The sequence below is a fragment of the Clarias gariepinus genome, chromosome 26, assembly GCF_024256425.1.
Source record: "Clarias gariepinus isolate MV-2021 ecotype Netherlands chromosome 26, CGAR_prim_01v2, whole genome shotgun sequence".
In the NCBI taxonomy this organism is placed as follows: domain Eukaryota; kingdom Metazoa; phylum Chordata; class Actinopteri; order Siluriformes; family Clariidae; genus Clarias; species Clarias gariepinus.
The window spans coordinates 19,142,960-19,166,424 of NC_071125.1; the positions used below are offsets into that span (position 1 = coordinate 19,142,960).

At 37.2% G+C, this 23,465-nt stretch overlaps 1 protein-coding gene across 1 annotated transcript in view; it reads right to left on the bottom strand.

Moving 5' to 3' along the window:
• The window catches only part of LOC128514158 (contactin-associated protein-like 2), a 208,283-nt gene that overhangs the window by 114,904 nt on the left and 69,914 nt on the right, over window positions 1-23,465 (bottom strand). The window contains exons 4-8 of the mRNA XM_053487883.1: window positions 20,053-20,200; window positions 16,624-16,827; window positions 16,268-16,452; window positions 10,776-10,919; window positions 8,168-8,426 (exon numbers count right to left, since the gene is read on the bottom strand). Coding sequence (XP_053343858.1) covers window positions 8,168-8,426; window positions 10,776-10,919; window positions 16,268-16,452; window positions 16,624-16,827; window positions 20,053-20,200 — 940 coding nt within the window. The remainder of the gene's footprint in view (window positions 1-8,167; window positions 8,427-10,775; window positions 10,920-16,267; window positions 16,453-16,623; window positions 16,828-20,052; window positions 20,201-23,465) is intronic.

A 23,465-nucleotide genomic window follows, 5' to 3' on the forward strand; every position in this document is an offset into this window, starting at 1 on the left:
AGCCCAAACAACCTTCCCCAACAGGGTGAACACATAGAGAACCCCCGCTAGGCATGACGGTCGACAGCCGCCACCCGGCACATGCCACAATATACATACAATATATAGATCCAGCCTGCTTGTATGTCCTCTATAGTGCGCTCCAACTCGTAACTCTCCATCCCACTTCTGACACCAATGTAGCGTTTTACGGCCAAGAAGTATGTTGGAGAGACGAGTGAGCTTAATTGCGGCCCAATGCAATGGCTGTGAGTACTTTATTTTGCACAGCACTGTATGGCATGAGCAGCAGATTCACACGAGAACCTACATCCAATTCAGCCTAAGCATGAACAGGAGCACATATTTAAAGTATCTAACTAAGTAAAATTCCAGTTTAAAACAAGTGTTAGCAGCAGCATCTGGGGAGGATATTGTGCATGATACTTTTCAGGAAAATACCTTTTGACTTTTAATATAAAAGCAATTTTATAGTAAACAAACCATTGTGAGCTGACCTGCGATTTAGTAAGTGTGGCTTCTTAGGGATATATTTCAGCAAAAAAGTGCAGAATATGTCCTCAAATATACTGTATCACAGCACTGTTAAATTCTCAACTCTAATTGGTCGGAATGTGTTGATTAATTTTTTGTTACAGGATTCTTTCTATAGCAATATAACTAATTTACATGAATAGTGAACAATCTTAATAATCCTATATTACCTATAAAAGAAAAATTTTGCTTTCCTTTAGCCAGCACTTTCATCCAAACCACCCCATCAATCGCTAATTGTTCCTTCATGTAATTATTGCTTTTTTTTTTTTTGTTTGCTTGTATTTCTGACTTCGTTTCTTCTCGAAAGGCGTTTTGAAAAATCATTGATTGAGGAAGTCATTTCGCCTCAGGCAATTCATTATACCAGAAATTGTGTTTCATGTTCACTTTCTCAATCACTGCTGATGATGTGTTTTGATGTGTAAGTGAATAGGGCTTTAATAACTTCTGCCTGATACATACAAAATCAAGGGGGCTAATTGTAATGATTTAACATGATGGTCATGGATAGGCTAGGAAACTACAGTACTTCACAGTCAATTCTAGAAAGAAACACAGACTGTATAAAAAAACGGATTTAAACCATAAATGGGCAAATGGCAGAATGAACAGTGCCTGGCTCTTGGTTGGAACGTGCCTACTTACCTCAGTTACCATAAGCAAGTTTACCTTAGCTTAAATAATATGGTAGCCAATATTGATTTATATAATTTGTATTTGATTGACCTCCATCATTCATGCCATACACATCATCCATTGTCAACTCCCATTTTACTTGTGGTAAGGTAAACTTAAGGTAAGCCAGTTAGCTAGTTACAGAAGCTAAAGTTTGACACAAGCAATTCAGCTGTTACAATAATCAGCTCTAGTTGGGCATGTTTTCAATGGCTTAATTTAATTATAAGTGATGAGTTGCTTAAAAATACAGTTGTCATTAACAGAAAATCTAGCTACAGAAACCAAAACCATACCAAGATGCAAATTTCCATTGTGAGGTTGGACATGTGGTCTTTGGGATTGACTAATTTTTTGACTCAGCTAAAGAGACAACCTAGTGGTCATTAGAGGAAATGCATGTTTTGCCACTTATCCTTTGGCCTCAATTTTCAGAATAGGGGGATACCCATTAAAAGGAAATCAGCCCCAGTGTCCAAGATCATTGATGGTGTTGGTGTTCTTTTTGCCAAAAGACAATGTAGATGTAACAAAGCCTTTAACATATTTTTCTTTAAGAAGAAAAAAAAGGCATGAGAGCTTCGCCTTGATGGCCCATTTAAACTAACCGACTCGGATTCCATCTTATTACAGCTCATCTGAGACTCTATGATAACTTCCCACTTTGCAGATTAATTAAGAAGAGGTGAACTGTGTTAACACCGAGTAGCCAACTTAAACTCTGACACATTAACCAGGGCTAATCACTTATCCCCCAGCTTAATTACCACCTTTCTTAAAGCGACCTTTAAGGACCTTCAGGCCCTTAAACACACCGCAAGAAGAAATGATTTAAAGGACAATTAAAATACATTTCTTCCACAGAAGCAAATCCTTGCAAAATTTAAAAAATGGTCATAAGAAGGACTAATAGAAGTAATGAGATCAACGCACTTCATTTTTCATCTAGCTAGAATTTGACTTTTGGAGGACAACAGGAGGTACTGTAGTACTTTTTTTTTCTTTTCCTTTTTTAATTTTTGTTGTCTTTTTTCTCGAGGAATCTTTAGATGCCAAGCTGTATTTAGGTGTTTAAGAACTAAATGATTAAGAAAATATTTTTAATAAAATCTAAAGAAATTATCATTTACCTTAAAATTAAAAGCAGGCCATTTGCAGATAAACCATCTATCCTGGTATTTAATACTGTACATCTAGTGCAAGAAGTAGATGGTTCGTGATTCTTTTGCGTAGCAATTTGTGTGAAAATTCCCTTATTATTCTTAAGAATTGTTATAAAATAATTAAATTAAATTAAAAGTAATAAATAAAAAATAACTAAAATAATTATTTATTAAATATATAAAATTGTGATACTTACAGAATTGCAATATAAATAATAATAATAATAATAATAATAATAATAATAATAATAATAATATAACTTTTTATTTATATAGCACCTTTCCAGAGCTCAAGGACACTTTAAAAAACAGTCAACAAACAGACAAAAAAAAAAAAAAAATCTAATCGGCACCTAGGTATCATGATAATATATCAGGGGCCCCTAATTATTCCCATCTCTAGCAAGCAGGCTTTCTATGAAGCATGGACACTAACAAAAAGTGTTTAAATATGAATATATTTTAGAAAAAAAAATCTATTTTGCTTCTGTGCTGTATTTAGTAAACGTTAAATTGATTTAAGGTAATTTAATTAAATAAAATATATTTTGCTAGATATACTGTATTAGATATTTGAATGTTGATGTTTTCAAATATCAGAACCCTACATAGAGTACATAATATTTCTAAACTATATCCAAAACACAGATTTTAGGTATAGTATCTAGGATTTTATTATTATTATTATTATTATTATTATTATTATTATTATTATCATAAAATCTAATAAATCAATTATACTTACAATTCAATGAGATATTGAGTTTTGTGAATTGTGTTGATTTTTCAGTTCATAACTAATAATTACACTGTATGTAGGAAAATTCATCTTTATACTTCAATAATGCTTCATTAACCATCACAGAATTGGAAATAATCGTATTAAAATTCAGATAATAAACCTTTACAATGATCCATCAAAATCCTATAGAAGTGCGAACAGGCTCTTTATTTCATGACCTTGTTCAGTTTTTGCTGAATCCGTACATTAAGGCCAAGTCTGCAGGCTATAGGAATGAGAGATGAAACTCTGGCTCTTTATGAGGCATTGAGAATGAATATATGGCAGAAAATAAAATGGTAATGCATGTGAAGATGCATGATAGCACTGTAGGACAAAGGTTATTTGTCCTCAGAGAAGGCCACGTCGAAGCATGCAACACTTGCCTGTAATAAAACCACTGGATTGTGAGGCTGTTTCCAAGTGAGCTTGGTAAAATATGAGTTTGATTTTTTGAAAATAAAAATCATCAGGTTATAAAAAATGGCAGGACAGTAGCTTAATGTTTAGCACTGTCGCCTTGCCCGGGTTTGATTCACGCCTGACCATGCCTGACCAAGATAGATGAGCAGATGTTTGGATCCACCAGCATGTGGGTGTGTGTTTGTATAAGATAACATTTGGCCTCGAGTCTGAAGTCCATTTCTGCTTCTGGACCATCTAAACTGATTTTTAAGGATAACACAGCCTGATGAAAGAGAATCAAGCTTGATTTAATTTTTGATTATTTAAATTTGCCTAAAATGGAAGGACCTTTAACTCTTCATTCATGCACTTATCCAAATACATCATGCAAACACAGATCAGGAGCTTTGGTTAATGGTTACAGCATACATAAAATAAATAAACACTTTTGCTATAAGATTTAATAGCTGTTGCATGATTGTTAGTTTTAAGGAATCGTCCAACTTGGTAACACAAATAATAATCAACCTGGGCGTGTAGCATTTACATTTAGGCATTTGGCAGACGCTCTTATCCAGAGTGACTTACATTTTTTTAATCTCATTACACATCTGAGCAGTTAAGAGTTAAGGGCCTTGCTCAAGGGCCCAACAGTGGCAACTTGGTGGTTGTGGGGTTTGAACCTGGGATCTTCCGAACCGTAGTCCAATGCCTTAACCACTGAGCTAACCCTGGCCCCTAGCACATCAGGCCTTGGGGCATATTGGCTAAAAGACCAGAAATTCACATCGGGCTCCACTCCTGTAAGATAAGAACATATTTTATACAGTATACAGTATATGTACCTCATTCTTCTGTCCTGAGGGTGTGAGTCATGGGTTTCCCAGACTCTAACTGTGGCCAGATGCATAATGACTGCATAAAGTGAAAGGTTTTTTCTTTTAGTGATGCTTTATATATTTGAAGGAAACCAGAGATCCCGGAGCAACAAACATAGTAAGAACAGGTTACCTCCCATATAGACAGTAGAATGACCCTAGAATCAAGCCAAGGACCTGAAAAGAGTAAAATGTTTATGCTACATTATCAGGCTGATTAATATGTACAGTATGTGTCTATTTTGAAGTAGGGGTCTTAATAATGGTTAAGCAGTCTATATTTCTTGAAGGATAAAAAGGATACTTTAATAAAAAAAATTATATATACTTTTTTTTTTTTTTTTTTTTTTTTTAAACTGTCACTTTCTGTGCATCAGTTCAGTGAAATAAGGGCTTCAAATTTGACCTTCTGCAGAAAACTGTATTAAAGAAATACATTACGGTAGACATTATGACTCTAGGCTAGACTTGGCTAAGCTCTGATTATGAAACTGTGTGGTTTCAAGAAATTGCTTGGCACATGAGGTCTCTCAGCTCACTTCAGGGAACCAAGTATTTAGCGCCAAAGGACCAAGTCGAGTCTAATTCATAAAAGCCAGGGGCCTTTATTTATTTAGAGAAGGGGAAACAGATTTGGATAAAGTACTGGGAAAAGCAATAGGCAGATTTCATTATCTTTCAACACAAAACTTCTCATGCCTTGAAGGCACCAGTCCCTGACTAGCAACAGAAAGTGCACCACCGAGTCCTTATTTTAGGGGGAAAAGAACTAAATGCATCAAGCGTAACTAAGTTTTTTTTTTTCCATGCTATTGCATTAACACAATGGAACAAAGCCATCAGCGATCTGTGTGATTAGTCAACCTGTCACACTTCACAGTTATTGCTCTACAGAGACAGATTTTACTGTAAAATGTCAGTCGCCCTGTCAGTTTAGTTTTATAATTGAATATCCAGCAAAAGCCCTCAGTTCTTACTTCTTATTAGTTTCGCTTAAAGGGGGAAAAAGGAACATGCAAACATCTACTGTAATGCAAACACATTAAACGAAACAGAATTCAAAACATCAACACATTATTTAAACATGAAGGAAATATATTTTCAATTCAATATCCTAATATTCAAAAGCAACTGAAATGAATAGTTTTAGTAATACCACTGGGCACAGACACACATAAACGCTTACAGTACTGTATTTAATCCATTTGGATTAAGGCTAAGACATCAAAAGTCAAGAACTGACACTGGGCCTGATTTAGCTGGATATGAAAAAGAAAAGAAAAACGAAAAAGAATAAAAACTATCTTAAAAGAGGTTTGTGCAATATCTAAGAAGTTTGGATGTATTAGCACACTTTTGCTATTTAGTTGTCATTTTACAATTTTCAGTTCTGTGTGCTTCGCTTTTTTATGGAGTTTTCTGGAAAATCACTAATTGTAGATCAGCTGTGCCATAGAAGTAGCTTGGTAATTTAGGAGCGATCAACATTTATATGTGCTCAATTGGTGCCTAATCTATGTTATCAAAATGCTTTTAAATATGGCAGGAATGTTTTTGTTCAGTTTGGTTTACAAAAAAAAAAAAAAGACAAAAAGATGACCAATATTTGCAAATAAATTTTGCAAAATGTTTAAAATGAATAAAGTGATTGAATCTTTGGCTTAGTGGACATTACCAATCTTTTCACAGGAGCTTACTGAATCAAAATTCTTGGCAGATCTTGGTGACATCACATCCCTTAATCTCCTATAAATTGGCTTTAGATTACCCATAAAAATTTAAGAGTTTCACACAAATCTCTTCCCCCAAATTGGCTCCACAAGGAACCACAACCAACTTGTTCCTACAGTAACTGTCACAAACTTCTCATTTAACTACAACTGATAAAAGCACCTACAATACAGCACCATCTGCTCAAATTTGTCAAGATTTGTCAATAACTACTACAGTTGCTCTTAAACTCCCTACAAATTGTCAAGACTTGCTAAGTTTTTTGGTCAGAGACTTTATAAAAACCTGTTTTCAGAGCGTTTCATTCCAGTCCTTTACCTCTAACAACTTGAATGCCCTGTTTTCGATACCTCCTCATGGACATACTTTTTCTTGAACTTTATTTCCAGATTTAAAATTAAAAGTTTATGTCATCCATCCATTGTTAGTAGAAAGTTTTCAACCATCCTACAGTTTGTACTGATTTTTTTTACTGTTCTAAATGCAGCCCTGCAGATTATAAACTAGCACTGTGTAGGTTGCAAACTGCCCCAGCATCCATGTGTCTCCATGTGATCATGAGGGCGCAAGAGATAAATGTACATACAAAGCAGTTTATAACAGCACAGTAGTGGCTCTTAGCAGAACCAAGGAAATTTTGTGCTGTGAGTTGAAATTGTGACAGATTGGAAAGGTTTGGAGTCAAATAGTAGCGAGTTTAAGTTAAGCTAAGCCCTTATTAGTCACATATACATTACAGCACAGTGATAATCTTAGTGTAACTGGGGTCAGAGCGCAGGTCCATGATATCAGCCATGATACAGTGCCCCTGGAGCTGATAAGGTTAAGGGCCTTGCTTAAGGGCCCAACATTGGCAACCTGGTGGAGCTGGGAATCGAAGGTTATTTTTTTGCAGGTTATTATTGGCCTCTGCGATTCATTCCAAAGAGGCATGAACCACTTACATAGTCCTGATGAACTGCTATTATCCAGCCATAATAAATGATGCATTGCTACAATTTCACTGAGTAGATTCCAATATTATTTTGGATATATAAAATTTTGGATATGAGAAAGACCCCTAATAATATACATGTTTTCTCAGTCTTTTCAGAGTCTTCTCTGTCACTTTTACCTTTGGATGGACCACAGTGGATCCACAAGATATTGCACAGGTTTTTATTCCGGATTCTCTTCCTGTTGCAACCCTACCATTTCCTAACTGGGTTTGAGATTGGCAGTGCATGCAGTGGCTGAGTTGTAGGGAGAATAGGTTTAAGGGCCTTGCCCAAGGACCCAACTGAGTTTGAACTACCAACCAACCTATCAGCAACCCAGAGCTTCCACCCCCTGTACCACTGCCACAATAATTATATATACAGTACCTTCTCAGTGGGAGCAAACTCCTGCTGAAACTTGCCGTGAACAAGTCTAATGATGAAAAGGCCAGGTGTATTTCTGTATTTAATTGAGCTCAATAGAAGTGCAAAGTGTAATTTATAATTCTAAAAGAACAGCTAAGTCAGCTAAATAATAAATGATAAAAAAGCAAAGCAAACCAAAGTTTTATATAGAGAATAATAAAACATGTCCAGGGGGTTTACATGAGTTCATAGCATTGGTATAGTCTACATACATAATAAAGGCATGATACCTACTAACGCTCAGAACCAGATTGTCCTACAAGACCCTATAAGTCCTATAGCAATTGATTGTAGTAAAGTGCAAAACAATCAGATTGTATTAAAACAAGGTGTATGTGGAATATTGTGAGTACAATCCCAGTTCTATGTAGAGTGTGTTGATAGCGCAGTTTGGTGAGTTTAGCCTGTGCAAATTGATCATAATTACTGCATACATCCTCCGGCAACATTACTAAACAGACACAAGTCTGGAAATCTTGTTTCGTTTGACTTTTGCTTTAGAAGTGTTTAGCCTTGAGCATACAACGTTAATGGTGTAAGAAGATCCAAATTTAATGATGTGTTATAAATGTGATGCTGATTTTGCAGCAGTACCTGACATCATGTCCACATGTGAGTTCTTCTGCTGCATGATGCTGATGTGCGCCACCACTTTGCCATCTCTCAGCGTGAGCTCGAGCATGCCGCCAGCCAGCGCGCTGAACAGGAGGAGGCCGTTCGCGTTCCATGTGCGAAACTGAAAACTCACAGACACCATGTTGTGCTCCCTTCTCCCAGGCAGCTGCAGGAAACTTGTGCCGTTGAAGGAAACCGGGAAGGTGTGAGATGCCACACAGGAGAATGTCAAATTACGCTGGAAGTGGAGCAGAAAATTAGGAAAGCATTATTATAGTAGTTGCAATGTTATAATAATTTTCATAAGGTTATATTTTATATGGATGGAGAAAGTTGTCCCTTTAATATTACTTGGAAAAAGAAAAACTGCTGACATCAAAATCTAATCAAGGTTTATGGTGTCATTCCCAAAGGTAGTGTTTGTAATGCATATTTAAAACCACGGCAGCGCATTCAAATCATTCCGAAGACTAAAACCTTGGAATGACTAGTGAGGAAATCAATGTAGGAAATGGCTCTATTATACGGGTTTGCTGTGCTGTGCAATCTTTCATCTGGAACGCAGGTTTACAGATCACTCCTTGGAATCGCAGCTACAGTATACTGTAGCATGTACTGTATACAGCATAAAGTGGGTTGAATTCCTCAGTACACGTGGAAAGCTCAGTACATGGATAAAAAAAAAAAAAAAACAGTTCAGGGAGTCAAAGTCGAGTGTCTTTATTCATTACCGCTCTACAATTCTCTAAATGGCCATTTCGGGACCTTAAATGCACTTTAGCTCTGTTTTTATAGAGAGCTTAATCAATCTGGTCATAACAACCTAGGATAAAAAATGCATTTAGCTCTTGCGAGCACTTTATAAACATGTTGGCACCGCTAATGACTACCTTCGATACCTTGTGTTTTCAGGAATTTTAATGTAACATGCTTAAAAATTAATAATTAGTTCAAAAATAATTCAAAAGGAAGCACATCGAAATGCAGCAGAAAAAAACAGAATAGATTTTTTTTCTCCCCTGTATTATACAAGTTCTGTTTTTGTTCATTGAAAAGTTGTTTTTGCCAACATTTCAGGCATGTTTAATCGATTCGTCACAATGCACAGCCTAAAGCTATTCAAGGACAGCCAAATTCATGCCAAACTCATTTAAATCTCATATTCAAATTGCGTCTGTCTAACACAATAATGCGACAGCATAGACATACACTCGCTCACTCACTCATTGTCTATACCACTTAATTTTGTATACATTGTCACGGAGCGCCTAGAGCCTATCCCAGGAAATTTACAGCACAAGGCGGCGTACACCCTGGACAGGGTGCCAATCTATTGGAGGAAAAACTCATGCCAATTAGCCTAATCTGCATGTCTTTGGACGGTGGGAGGAAACCCACCAAGCACAGGGAGAAAATGCCAACTCCATGCACACAGACCGAGGAGGCGAACCTGGATCATGGAGGTGCAAGGCGACAATGCTAACCACTAAGCCACCATGCTGCCTGCATAGACAAACTATCATGTTCAAAAGTAAGTACCCTCTCTTTTAATTCTATTGTTTTTTTTCTTGCAAAAAATAATAACCATCTGATCGTAGCAGGTTTCAGTATTAGGCTAATAAAACCTTAGACGAGCAACAATATTGGCTGAACGTACAGGTGTACAGGTGTTTCACATACAGCCTCAGTCAAAAGTTTGGACTGTTATTTTTACAGTTTTTTATTTTCTTTCTTTTTTTTTTCAAAACTATTAAATAAAACATACAGTGGAACCTTTGATTACGAACATAATCGTTCCGGAAGGGAGCTCGTATTTCAAAAAAGCGAGCACATGTGTGTTATAATAAATAGTACACGTGCGCTGTATATACACACATACAAACACAAAATAAAAGATGTTTTACGCGCACACACACGTGGTCACAGTGTTATAGTAAACAGTACACGTGTGCACGGATGTTAATTATGAGTTTACCAGTGAGAGACACGCACTTAGACCGAGCATGGGAGTCGATTACCCACAATTCTGCAGCCCAAGAGAGAGAAAAACCTTTGGCTCAGTTGTGATCACATGATGCTAGGCATCAAAACAAGAACCAAGACTTGTTAGTTTTTCAAGTCAAAATTTATTAAAAATCTTTGCTCATTCTGCGGAACACTCGGAAACCGCGTTACTCGCAATCCGAGGTTCCACTGTATAGCATTATGTAACAATAGTACCAACAACAACAGTCCATTGTTACTTTAAAAAATAAGGTCAGTTGTTCTGGAATAGTTCTTGCAAGAAAGGTATTGTCAAGTGCTGTTGCAAAAGCCATCAAGCACCATGATGAAATCGGTTCTCATGAAGACCTTCCCAGGAAAGCAAGACCAAAAGTTACCTCTGCTGCAAAGGAGAAGTTCATTTAGAGTTACCAGCCTCAGAAATCACCAATTAACAAACACTACCTTGTATTAGAGGCTTTACAGAGCATAAATAGCAGACTCTCAAAAGCAACTGTTCAAAGGGGATTATTGCATATTTTGGATGCTTTCAGTCATTGTTTTATGATGTGGGGGGAAAAAAAGCATAAAAACAAGAGCTTACAAAACTGGACGTGTCAACTTTCTTTCTTCTGGCCAGGTCTGTGATGTTTTCACCGTTATAGTTGATGCTCTCCATGCAGCCTTTAAAATTCCTCCAGCCTCCTGAGATGAGTTTGCCCGAGTACGGCATCCCTCCAAAACTTAACTGCAAAGTGCAAATAAGACATGTTAATAAAAAGAGATGTTTAATTTACAGTTACATGACTGACATTTTTGCAAGGCCCTAGCAACAGAGTTGTTAATGCTGATCTAACACTGCAGAACCGGTTTAAGGATGAGACATCAAACAAACATTGCCATTCTCTGACATTTTGGCGAACTGGAAATCCACAGATGAAAGTCCAAACGATGGCCCTAATTTAAGATCTTTCATCTTGAGTGTAAGACAGGTAAAAGGACATTTTAAAAAAAGCCACAACATCTGGTGATGTACAGACAACACTCAAGAAATGATCGAGAAACGTGAAAACTGAAACTAGACCATACAAAACAGAGTCAAAAGGCTTGGTAAACTACAGGTAGAAACACTAAATGTATTACTTTGTGATGAGATATGAGGGCTTAATTAACACATTAATTAAAGTAGAAAACTCAAGCAGCTGTGAAGCATTTTAGAGAAAACTAATCAAGGGCGATGAGACAGGACATAAATGAAAACAGATGATGTGGGAAAATAAAGAGTGAACGCACAAGTCTATGGCATCAACCTGTCAGCTGTGTAGAGCACTGAGCTCTGCACCATGCAGCATTCTGCACAACGTGATAGAATCACCTTTCCCCCCAATGTGGCAGAGAATCCTCAGCCAAGCAGGGAGGCGACACATCATCCTTAGACAAGCAGGGAGTTGGAGAGACATCCTGAGCTTGAGCAGAAAGGCAGAACGATGACCTTAGATGGCCAGGGTGGGGCAGAGCGATGTTCTCTGCCAAAAATGGAGGTGAAACATCATACTCAGCTGGGCAGGGAGCCTGAGTAACAACGTTAGCCAAGCAAGGAGGAGACTGATGTCATCAGCTGAGCTAGTAGGCTGAGTACAACTGGCAGAGGAACAGTAGTGAGGATCGATTTGTTCTTTTTAAACAAGTCTCTAACGTGATTCAGAAGAATGAGTAGTCTCGGAGAGTGATTCGTTCATTTTGTACTAGGTGCGCAAGCACCTTCTGTACAGGAAACAGAAATAAGTAGTAACCTTTGAGTCTTCTAGTCCGTTCTTTTCCGAGTTCTTCTTCTGAGTCTTGTTCTTTTGTTACGTGACTTACATAGACGCTATGCAATGCATTACACAGGAAACAGAATTAAACAGTTCTTTTCATGAGTCTTCTAGTCCGAGTCATTCGATCTATTAAATCTTTTGCACTGCATAGTGTCTATGAGATTCATGTGACAAAAGAACAACCAATTTGGACCAGAAGATACGAGAGGTGAGCTGCTCATTCTGTTTATCATAGTATGTCCTTAGCTGCATTGTAATATTTTCATTACTGAAACCATAGCCAAACTTTGTGTATGTAGACGAGTTGGGGGTCTGTTTTTTGAAAATGTAACATTTTCTTTTATTTCTGTTTAAAAGAACAAAATGAACTAAATGTTAAAAAAAGATTTCATTTTGATGAAAAGAATTTAAAGAACCGAGTCACTAAAATGATCCAAACTCCCCATCACTAATGCTTACTGTTTAAGGTGGAGTGATACTAATAGCTAAGAGTTAAAATTGGGTGCCATTATTGTCTCATCTGGGAACCACATTCTGTAAGTCTTTCTACAGGACATTTGGGTCAGGAATACGATACATTATCCAACACATTATCCAATTTGTTGCTTCAGTTTTGGGGTCTTCCAAAACACTAAAAGTCTATCCAGCGTGAATTTGGTGCAGCTATTGTGTGTCATTGTTGCATATTGAGTCAAAATACAAGTCCTGGAGTGACATACTTTATTCCCTCCTGCTGCATCCATAATGCAGGCAGGACCAAGGAAGTCTTTCAGAAAAAGGAGAGGAGATTGATGGATGTATTTGGTGGATAAATGTAAAAAGATGTTTAATAATGAATTCAAAAACAGACAAAGGTTCAGCTGATGTACAAGCAGCAAACTGTGGGCAAAATCCAAAAACACAGAAACAAACCAAGACAAAATCAAAAACTAGAATTACACATACAAAAAACAAAAACTTGTTGCATGACAGGATCAGACAAAGAGACACAAGGGCATAAAAACCAAAGGCCATATTATTACAATAACAGCACCCTTTAAAAGCGGGAAAAGTTTATTTGTCTTATCACAGTGGCTGAGCTGCATTATTGGAATGATTATATTGCATTAGTGGAAGAATCATGGAATATATCATGTTAAACGACATTTTTTTGTTACAGTATTTCTTTCATTTATTCATCTTTTAGCAGTCTTCAGCTCCTTGTGAGCTTTGCCTTTTATGTAACTGTGTTGAGTGCCCTGAATGTTCTTAATTGATTGGTGATTACCAGAACTTGCAGAATTTTATTCTTTTTCTTTCTTTTTTTGGGGGGGGGATTACAAGACATTTATGTTTTTTTTGTTTATTTGTTTGTTTGTTTGTTTGTTTGTTTGTTTGTTTGTTTTTCATCCTATTGGAATGGCATTAGGCAGCATCCAGGGCTAGGAGTTTAAATCTCACCCCTGGTCTGTTCCCGCAGTGGCATGGGGTATATGCTGATTAGGGTTTTCAAATTGACCATAGTGTATAACTGGGTATGTGGGAATGTGTGTATGTGCTTGTGGCCTGAAATGAATGGGTTAGCACTGGTACCTTAGTTTCCCAAGACAGGCTCCAGGCCCCTATAACCCTACACATGATAAGCTGTGTAGATATTAAATTGATGGAATGGCATTAATAATGTAATATGGCTTATATTCCTATAAGTGTCCTATTTGCTTTAATCTTGGAATGAAGCATAATGTACAAATGATGTGGCTGGTCACTACAACATGGATTTAGCCCAGATCAGCTTATGCAAGCTGTTAATGTGAATAGACTTTTTCAGACCATTCCCATTAACTAGAAGCTATGCAAAACCACTGCTTGAGTTATGCAGTTGGCCATTATTAATGCATGTTGGCATTAATAATTTGGCTATGGTATTAAAATAATGCAAATAATTTGGTAAAGACATGTTCTAATTATAGCCAGAACATTTACAGCATTCACCTAAACCATCCTGACTGTGTCTATCATTGATGTATGTGCAGTCAAACCAATCCTTGCATAGTTAAAAATCAATTTTGTATACATCTCACTTGTCAGCACACTAATATGCATTAATGCTGGTGACATAATAATCCTGTCACACATCTTTAACGTGGAGTAGTACCATGCAAGAAGGAAAATACAATTTCTTGCAGGATCCACTGTACAAAACAACATAAAAAAGAGACATGGATGAGGATCTGAATGCATGCTGATTACAACACATTGTCCCGGAGTGACTCTGCAGCTTTTTAACACCTACGGGCGTATGAGTGTAATACAGATATCCTCAGGGGATTAGGAGGAATAATTGCTTTTCTACATAAGTATTCATCTCACTTGAACCTTTTGACATTTTATAGTTTTTACAACCTGGTACTGGTACCGAAATTGTTGTTATAAGTCATGAATCTACACAGAAAAGCTCACGCTATTAAAATAGGTAAGAAATCATTATAGTTTGCAATATTATTTACAAATAATAAAAAGGAAGTTGGTAAAGGATTCACACGTTTCCGCCATCTTTCCCACCATGAAGCAAGATAGTAGAAGCATCATATTGTAGGAATGCTTTTCATCAAACGTAACTGGGAGACTATCTTGAAGGCAAGATGGATGGAGCCAATTACAGGGTAATTCTAGCAAAAAACATGTTTTAGTTGATAAAGAGACTGGGTGGAGGGTTACTTTTCAACAGGACAACACGCAGTGGTGAAAGTAGTTTTTCTTGTTCTTACCAGTACTAAGACACAAGGCGAGAATAAAGCATCCTTAGCTATGGACAGTCGTGTGTAAAAAATACATTCTAAGTATTTTCATGTAAAAACATAATAAAAATCATCTGATCATATTGGGTCTCAGTATTAGACAAATTCAACCTCAGACAAACATCAACATATAAAGCAGATATTCATATTATAGCGGTCAGACAGATTTAAAGTAGTATACTTTTGCCTTGAGTATACTCCAGTACTGTATACAGAAGAGTTCAGGGTCGACTCAATGACTGCAAGGTGCCCAGGTCCTGTGGCAGCAAAACAAGTTGTGTGCCCTTGTGTTTGACAGTGGGTATAAGGTGTTCCTCCTGAAATTTGGTTTTCACCAAACATGGCTTCTACTTTAAGGTCAAACAACTCCATTATGCTGCGATTGATTGGCACCCTGACCAGGGTGTACCCCGCCTCATGCCCTAAGCATTCTATTCATCCATAGGAAAAACCTCAATTATGCTTTTCTTGTTCTTTTTTCAATTTTTTGGTGGCAACCCTTCAACACAAACCATATTTGTTCAGTTTTCTTCTAATTGTGCTCAGTGAGGCTTGTAGAGTCTTGGCTTTCTTTTATTTTTATGAGCATTGCACATAGTGACCTTGTGCTTGAATGTGCTGGGAGGTTCACTGCTTGGAAAATTAGCAACTGGCTTGAATGTTTTTAACTTGTTTATATTTCTTCTCACTATAGAAGGTTGAACTTAAAATTGTGTCTTTCCAGATTGAGATACAGTACAGCAATGATTGCTTCTGTAAGACCACGTTTTCCCCTCTTGGCATCATATTAAGCACATCTGAATGCTTCAGACCAATAAACTTCTAAAACTTCTGCTTTTACAAAGGTCTGCGGACATTTAATCAAGGGTTTTATTTTTGTTAAATAAATGGTGAATAAAAATGGTGAAAAAAAGGTATATTGGGGTTGTGCCTGTTTTTTATTTAACCTTTTGTTTAGCCAATATTTTTTTTTTCTTCTGGTAAGCATTGTGTAAAAAAAAAGTCTAAAATTGTTCATCAAAAATTTCAATTCCAGGTTGTAATAACAGTTAGGAAAAATAAATACTTATGTAAAGAACTGGATAGAAAGATATTAAGATATTCATATTTCCCTTTTGCAACTAAATAAAAAAAAATCAATTTTTTTTACTGTTTAATACTATTAATAGTTATAAGTTCAAGTAAATGGTAAATTATTCAGGTAATCTGATCTCCAAGGATACCAATCTAATTGAGCATCCATAGGATATACTGGAAAAAAAGTCCAATTCACAGAGGCCCCACGACCCAACCCACAGCACCCAAAGGATGCACTGCCAATGTCCGCTTGCCAGACCCCAAAGCACATCCCCAAAGGACCTGTGGTGTCATGCCTCAAAGTCCCAGAGCTAATAATCAGTAACTTTAAAAAAGGGTTTTTTCGTTGTTGTGTCTAAAATAATTAAACACAATTAAAATTTCCATACTTAATTCCATGGTAATGAACAGCTATTAACACTTGCCTCATAGTCGAGATCGAGGTGGTCAAACTCTCCATTGGTGCGAAAATGCTGCGTGTGCTGATCCAGGGTGAAGTTGATGTTTCTCCTGTAGCGTTCAATCACAACCGAATGCCAGTGATAATCGTCCAGCAAGCTTCCACTGCTAGCCAACGTGTGGCCCAGGATGGAGCCGTACTGGTTACTGCCTGTGTTTCAGAATAAAAAAAATACAAGAGAGAGCATTTATTGTGCCTGGTTCTGAGTTTTTTAGGATTTTGTTTCAACAGTAATGCTGATCCAACTCTGGACTTGGAAACCTTGATATACGGGAAATGTTTATAGCATGATCAGAAGTGATAATGAATATAAATGTCTACCCAGGTTTATCTGGAGCAGCAGTCTGCCTTGTCTTAGCTCCAGCGTGATGTAATCACCCTGCTGACCCTCACCATGCAGGATCACCCCATCGCTCTCTCCCGTTTTGAACTTCAGAGCTATTACGTCCTTCAGGATCTTCATCTTTTTCATCTTAAAACGGTACGAGATCACGCCCTGGCCGTCAAAGTTAATTACATCGGCCCCTGAGGAATAGGAATGAGACAGATAATGGAGTGAGGAAGAAAAGAGAAGCATAAAAGGAGGATTAGGGATTTCAAAATGGTTAAGGCCATGACTTAATAAAAAAAAGTGGAAGTTTGGGGGTGAAACAATATATACCAAACTGTGACTTTGGGTGAAAGTATTTTACTCTCAATAGGTTGTGGCAAATTAGAGATTTAATAAGTAGAAAATTATGCATTTTAAATGAAAGCCAAACAAAGAAGTACAGTATATACCAAGCATATGTTTTGTGCAGTGAGTAGACTTCAGAATAAAGGGACACATTTTGGTTTCTTAGTAATATACGTCAAGTGGGTGCGACGGTGGCTTAGTGGTTAGGCACAGGCTCCGGGTTTGATTGCCCAACCAGGTTCAATTCCCACCCTCTGTGTGCAAAAGTTTTTTTCAGGTACTTCGGTTTCCTCCAACAGTCCAGGCATATTAGGCTAATTGGGGTTCCCAAATTGCCGGTAGTGTGTGAATGTAAGTGTGTGCACAGTATGTTTGTGTGCCCTGCGATGGATTGGCATCCTGTCCAGGGTGAGCCCCTTTATGTGCCTTTCCTCGGATAGGCTCTAGGATCTTCGCAACTCTGTATACAGAATTAAGCAGTATAGGCTGTAAATGAGTGATACTTTAAGTGCATATAGTATTCACTTCAAATTATTGATGTCTTTTGACTTTGTACTTAGAAATATGAAAAAAAAAAAAAGATTTTGACACAGAGACAAATTATACATTATATTTATGAATCAAAATAATTTATGTAATGCTGCAAATTTGCACCTGGTGTCATTATAAATCATGCCGACATTGGTGGGGAAGAGTTCAAAAAACAAGTAGCAATCATGGTAAATGTATAGGAACATCCTAAAGTTCTCAAAGTCAACATTAATAAACACCAACTGAGCCAAGAAAGCTTCAGCAAAGAACAAGAACCTTAAACATCACTATTAGGACAATTGGTTTGATAAGATTCATGGAGCCACAACTAATCAGACTAATGTGCTGTCAGACTACTGATACAAGATAAGTAGGAGAAAAACCTGCAGTCAGACAAAATCTGTTGAAGTACAACCTGAAAGCAGCAGGAAAACCTGTTAAATTGACAACAAGAAGCAGTGAAGTGCACCACAATGATCTTAATTCCTTCACCTCACACAAAACATCCTCGGCTAAAGCACGAAGCACAGAGATGTGTGTATTATGAATCAATATACATTGGTCAGACGAAACAACATGATATGGAACTGCTTCTCTACAAACAATACTGGAGCATTACACACCACTGAAAGAAACATAAGAAAATAGCCGTGACAGAGAACATTTTATCTCATCAGACAAGAGGCTGAATCTGGGGAGTATATGGCCAAGTCAATAAAAAAAACAGCCACGCCCATACAGCCAAAACAACTCCAGGATGCCTTGCATGGCCGAACCATGGCTTAGCCAATCTCCTGTCTTTAATCCCATTGACAATTTATGGAGAAGTCCAATTATTATTATTATTATTATTATTATTATTATTATTATTATTATTATTATTAAGAAAAACCGTTATTTTAGAAAACAGAAGGGAGTTTCTATACAGTAGTCTGTCAAAGCTACAAGGGGCTTTCGAGTTAAACCGGGACTTTTGATTATTCAGAATAACAGAAGACAGTTATAAGAGTAAAAACTACCTTTATTTCTCTACAACCCCCTAGTGTTTTGTTTGTTCTTGGAAACCAAAGAGCAAGGACCAAAGTTTTCTCAAGACACCAGATCCATGACTGCCTGCTTCGTGTTTGAAATGCTGGCCTCCAAGGAATGCAGGAATGCAATTTCCTTTAATAGAAAAATGGCTAGTTTGATTACCAACAGCATTCTATTTTGCAGAACAATGCATGACTTGAACATCATTGGAACTCGACTTGGAGTTATTGCCACATTCCCTGCACAGTCCTGGCCTGGCACCAGGCATCGTTTTGGGCTATTCTAAAAGTTCCTAGGAGGCCAGTCTTTCGAAAAAATGTAAAACATGCTTTTTAATCTTGGCTTCTGTGAATTGAGAAAGATTATACCTGTACCTTGATGTATACTATGAAACGTACTGTACACTGGAACCTCGGATTACGAGTAACACAGTTTATGAGTGTTTCGCAAGACGAGCAAAGATTTTTAATAAATTTTGACTTGAAAAACGAGCCTTGTCTTGGTTTACAAGCACCGCATATCATGTATCACGCATGCGCTTCTTGTTTTGACGCCAAGCCTCACGTGATTACAACTTGAGCCAACTTGTGCTGCGGAATTGTACGTAATCGTCTCCCCTGCTGGGTCTTAGTTCTCGTCTCTTACTGAGACGACATCCGTGCACGCGTGTACTGTTTACTATAACACTGTGACCATGTGTGTGTGTGTGTGTGAAACATATTTTATTTAGTGTTTGTAAGCGTGTTTGTACAGCACCTGTGTATGTGCGTATAAAGCTAAAGCAAGTCTCATTCGAGGGTAAAGACCCATTTTTTTCTCTCCCTCTCTGTATCAGCCTGTCATGTTTCACTTTACCTTTGAAAAGATTTGCGACAGAGCGGAGTTTCTGTGTAGGGCAGCGAGTGTGTGTGTGTGTTTGTTGGAAGCCGAGAGGAGGAGGGGGTGTGGCGACCCCCTGCCGAAAGACCAACAACAACAACAGAGTACTGTCACAAAATTACTGTATATAGTTCTGATCAGGTAATCGTTTTTGGTATTACAATTGCTTTGGCAACCAAAAATCCCTGCTAGATATACTGTGTCCACTGGAAGTATAAAACATAATAAAGGCTGTTAGCTTTTACCTGCATAAACAGCAAAAGAGCTGTTGCAGATTCTCCAAAATGCTTAGAAACCCTCACTGGCCAATTTCCTTATAAACCAATATACAGGGTACCAGAGACTACTAATCATTAAAAAAAAAAGAAGAGTATTAGAATAGTAGCAGAATTTTCATGTAGATTTCTTATTACTACTTAGATGAAATAAAATTTGTCCTGATCAATGCAGCTTCACTTAATAATGTGAGGAAGAATTGGTTTAACAAACAAACAAACAAACAAACAAACAAACTAACAAAAAAGAACATTACACCATTATATATGCAATTAGTATTTAAAAAAAATCTAGATAAAGTCTATATAAAAATAGTGAATGGAAAGATTGTGATTGTAAATTCACTGTAAACTCACAGTATGGACATCCATAGATTTCTATCCTCAAGCCTATTTGACCCTCTTCACTCCAGCCGAGAGGGACAAAGCACAGAAACCGGGCCACGACGGTGTACTGAAGATTGTGGCGCACCACACTCTCTGTGTTTGAGTTTCCTGTAAATGTCTGCAGATAAAGAGGCAAAAACATCTGTTTTATTATACTAATTTACATATAAATTGGCAAGAGTGTTCTTATCCCAAAGGTAATAGGTGAGAAAACTCCCACAGTTCTCCCACAGCCTCTAGACCAGTCTGAAATGCAAAAAGCAACACTGATTTTCTATTTACTGTAATGTTGTTGTTGTTGTTGTTGTTTTCAGTTAATTCTAGCAAGTCCTTAGACCTTAGCCATTCAGTGTAATTAGTCAAAAATGAAGCCATGTTAGCTAACTCTTGTCTTGTACATGGTTTAATTAATCATCTTCACCTTCACAAGTGGCTAAATTGATCCATTATTATTAGAGGCCCCTTATTTAGATTCTTTTAATCACCTATTTTCCCTCTGTCAATATGACTTACATTACATTTTAAAGTTTTGTAGCGAAAATTTATAATTATTAATATGGTGATAAGTTTACCAGAAGAACTCCTTTTCTTCAGCATGCTCAGTGAAAGGTAACAACTGTGGTACTTACAGTACTGTGAAAATGTTTTGGTACGTACAAAAAGTTCTATAAAGAACACTAAAAAGTAATAAAATAAACACAGTCAATATTTGGTGTAAAAAAAAAAAAACAGTAGTGCTATGGTACTGTAGATACAGATTTTTGTAGTTTAAGCAAAGTAAAACAGCTGGATGTTTTAATGAGAATGCTGGAGACTCTTGGAGAGTTTTCTCATACAGTAACTGCCACTTTTCTCCAGTATTGTAATGTATACATATGGAATTAGATAATTATGTAACAACAGCCACAACGACAGTCGGTTGTTCTTTTAAGACATGGAGGTCAGTCTTTCTGGAATAGTTTTTGCAAGAACAGTATTGTCAAGTGCATTTGTAAAACCCATCAAGCACCATGTAGTCTCTCATAAAAACTTTCAGAGGAAAGTTCTTATCTTTACTGCAGAGGAGAAGTTTATTTGGAGTTACCAGCCTCAGAAATCAACAATTAACAAACAGCACCACAGATTACAGCCGTTATGAAGCATTTACAGAGCATACATACGGTAAAAATGTAAAAAGGTAAAGGAGCAGATCTGGGGGACTCAAGGAAGTAGAGTATTATGGTGAACTGGTATGTTTAGATGCTGTCTTCCCCACTCTCATTGATCACTCAGGTTGTTTTGATAGTGAAGTGATTGGTCGCTTTACATCTCAGGAAGCCCTCATGTCTGTGTTTCCTTCTGGCTCTACCTTTTAGTTATACTGTTATAGTTAGTCCTGCCGAAGTCCCTGCTTGCACTCTACACTAAATATTCATTCACATTATACATTGTTTGACTGTGATCATACCTACTGTAACTGTTATCTCTCCTTCTCTTCTGCTCTCTCTCCTCTTCTCTCTCTTTTCCCCGCTCTCTCCCTCTCTTTCTTTCCCTCTCCCTGTCTCTCTGTCGAGCTTTACATGTCGTTCCTGAGCTGCCAGTGATCCAGACCTCCTCTGCCCCTTGGACCTGTCTGACTCGCCCTGGTGTCCTGCTTCTGGTTGGAGATCTCGTCACATGGAGGCCCCGTGTGGTCTGCCTGGGATGCGTGTGGTGACTGAGGACGGTTCCACTTTTCCCCAAGATGGTCCTGTCCTCGGCTGATGCAGACAGCTGTTCTCTAAAGACTTGTGACTTCAGTTGCTCCATAGTTCAGAACTGGAGTTTCCTACCTGAGCCTCCAATAACAAACTGGACTCAATTTTAACATAAACACATTTCCTGTTATATTGAACTTCCAGTCTCACACAGTATGAATGCAGATCAATCCCTGATATCCGTTCACCGAAATGAGGATGGATTCCCTGTTGAGTCTGGTTCCTCTTAAGGCTTCTTCCTATTACCATCTCAGGGTGTTTTTCCTTGCCACTGTCGTTCTCGGCTTGCTCATCAGGGACAGTCTTATCATTTTGATTCATAAATGTTTACATCTTATACAAACTTACATAATTATTTTAATTGTGTAAAGCTGCTTTGTGACAATTTAAGTTGTTAAAAGCACTATACAAATAAAATTGAATTGAATTGAATATGTGTGTATGTGTATATACTGTATATATATATATATATATATATATATATACACTGCTCAGAAGCTTGGGATCACTTTCTAACTCAATGGTCATTCCTGTTTTTTGTTCTTTTTTTATAGTAAAGCAATGCTAAATTACATAAAAAATATGTAATAATTCCTTTGAACAGTTGATGTTGAGATGTGTCTGCTACTCATGATCTATAAAGTCTTCATAATGGCTCTAGTTCAAGATGATTTTTGTTAACTGGTGATTTTTGTGGTAGAAAATAAATCATATATATAATCTCTAACAAAAACACAGTTTTGGTTTAAATATGAAAAAATATGGTTAATGTACAGTACAACATTATAGCACAGAATATACCCCTTACCAAGGAATGGACAGAATATGTACACAGACAAGAATCAATTGACGCATCTTTCTGCTGGGAGAATGAAAATAAAATGTGATCCAGTATTTTAAAGACTATTATCTTCTGACAAGAAGAGTTTGGCACCTTCCTTCACCTTCTATTCACTCAGGGGGCGTTTTCTTTCAGACGAAGACGGGCCTTTATGTGAGACAGCAACACAAGGAGATATAGAAAGATAATGAGAGAGGAGTCAGCAAGAGATGGAGGGAAAGAGCTCTGCAGTGAATAGACATAAAACTCTGAGGGTGAGGGTGAGGCACCTGGTGTACTATAGGTACATCATGCTCTATAGGTGAAGAGAAGCATTAATCACTACTCGACAACAAGAAAAAGTCGGAAGCACTTTATCGGTTGCATGTTAGTGTCTATGACCTCTGCACTTACCGTACAAGAATTATCTCTAATACAAATACAAAAATACAAAAGTGAAATTAAAAACTATTTAACTCAAATTGGATATGCATTGCAATAAAATCATGAAAGAAAGCCTAAAATGATTTGGTCCTTTGGAAACATTTCGAAGGTAAAAGGCAAGAATGCTTTTGATATGAAATTACATTTATTTGCTGTGATAATATGACTTCAGAATGAATCATGTCCTTCTTGGAAAGCATGGAAGTATAAAATCCTCAAAGACTGAGACTAGGAACTAAAATGTCATGTTTTAGTAAAGGATGGAGAACATAATCGCATTAACAATGCAATGACAGGTTTGTTAAATACTGTACATCAAAAAACCTTGTTGGATAATATCATCCCAAAGTGGATCTAGCTAATGGACAGGATGATTTTTCCTT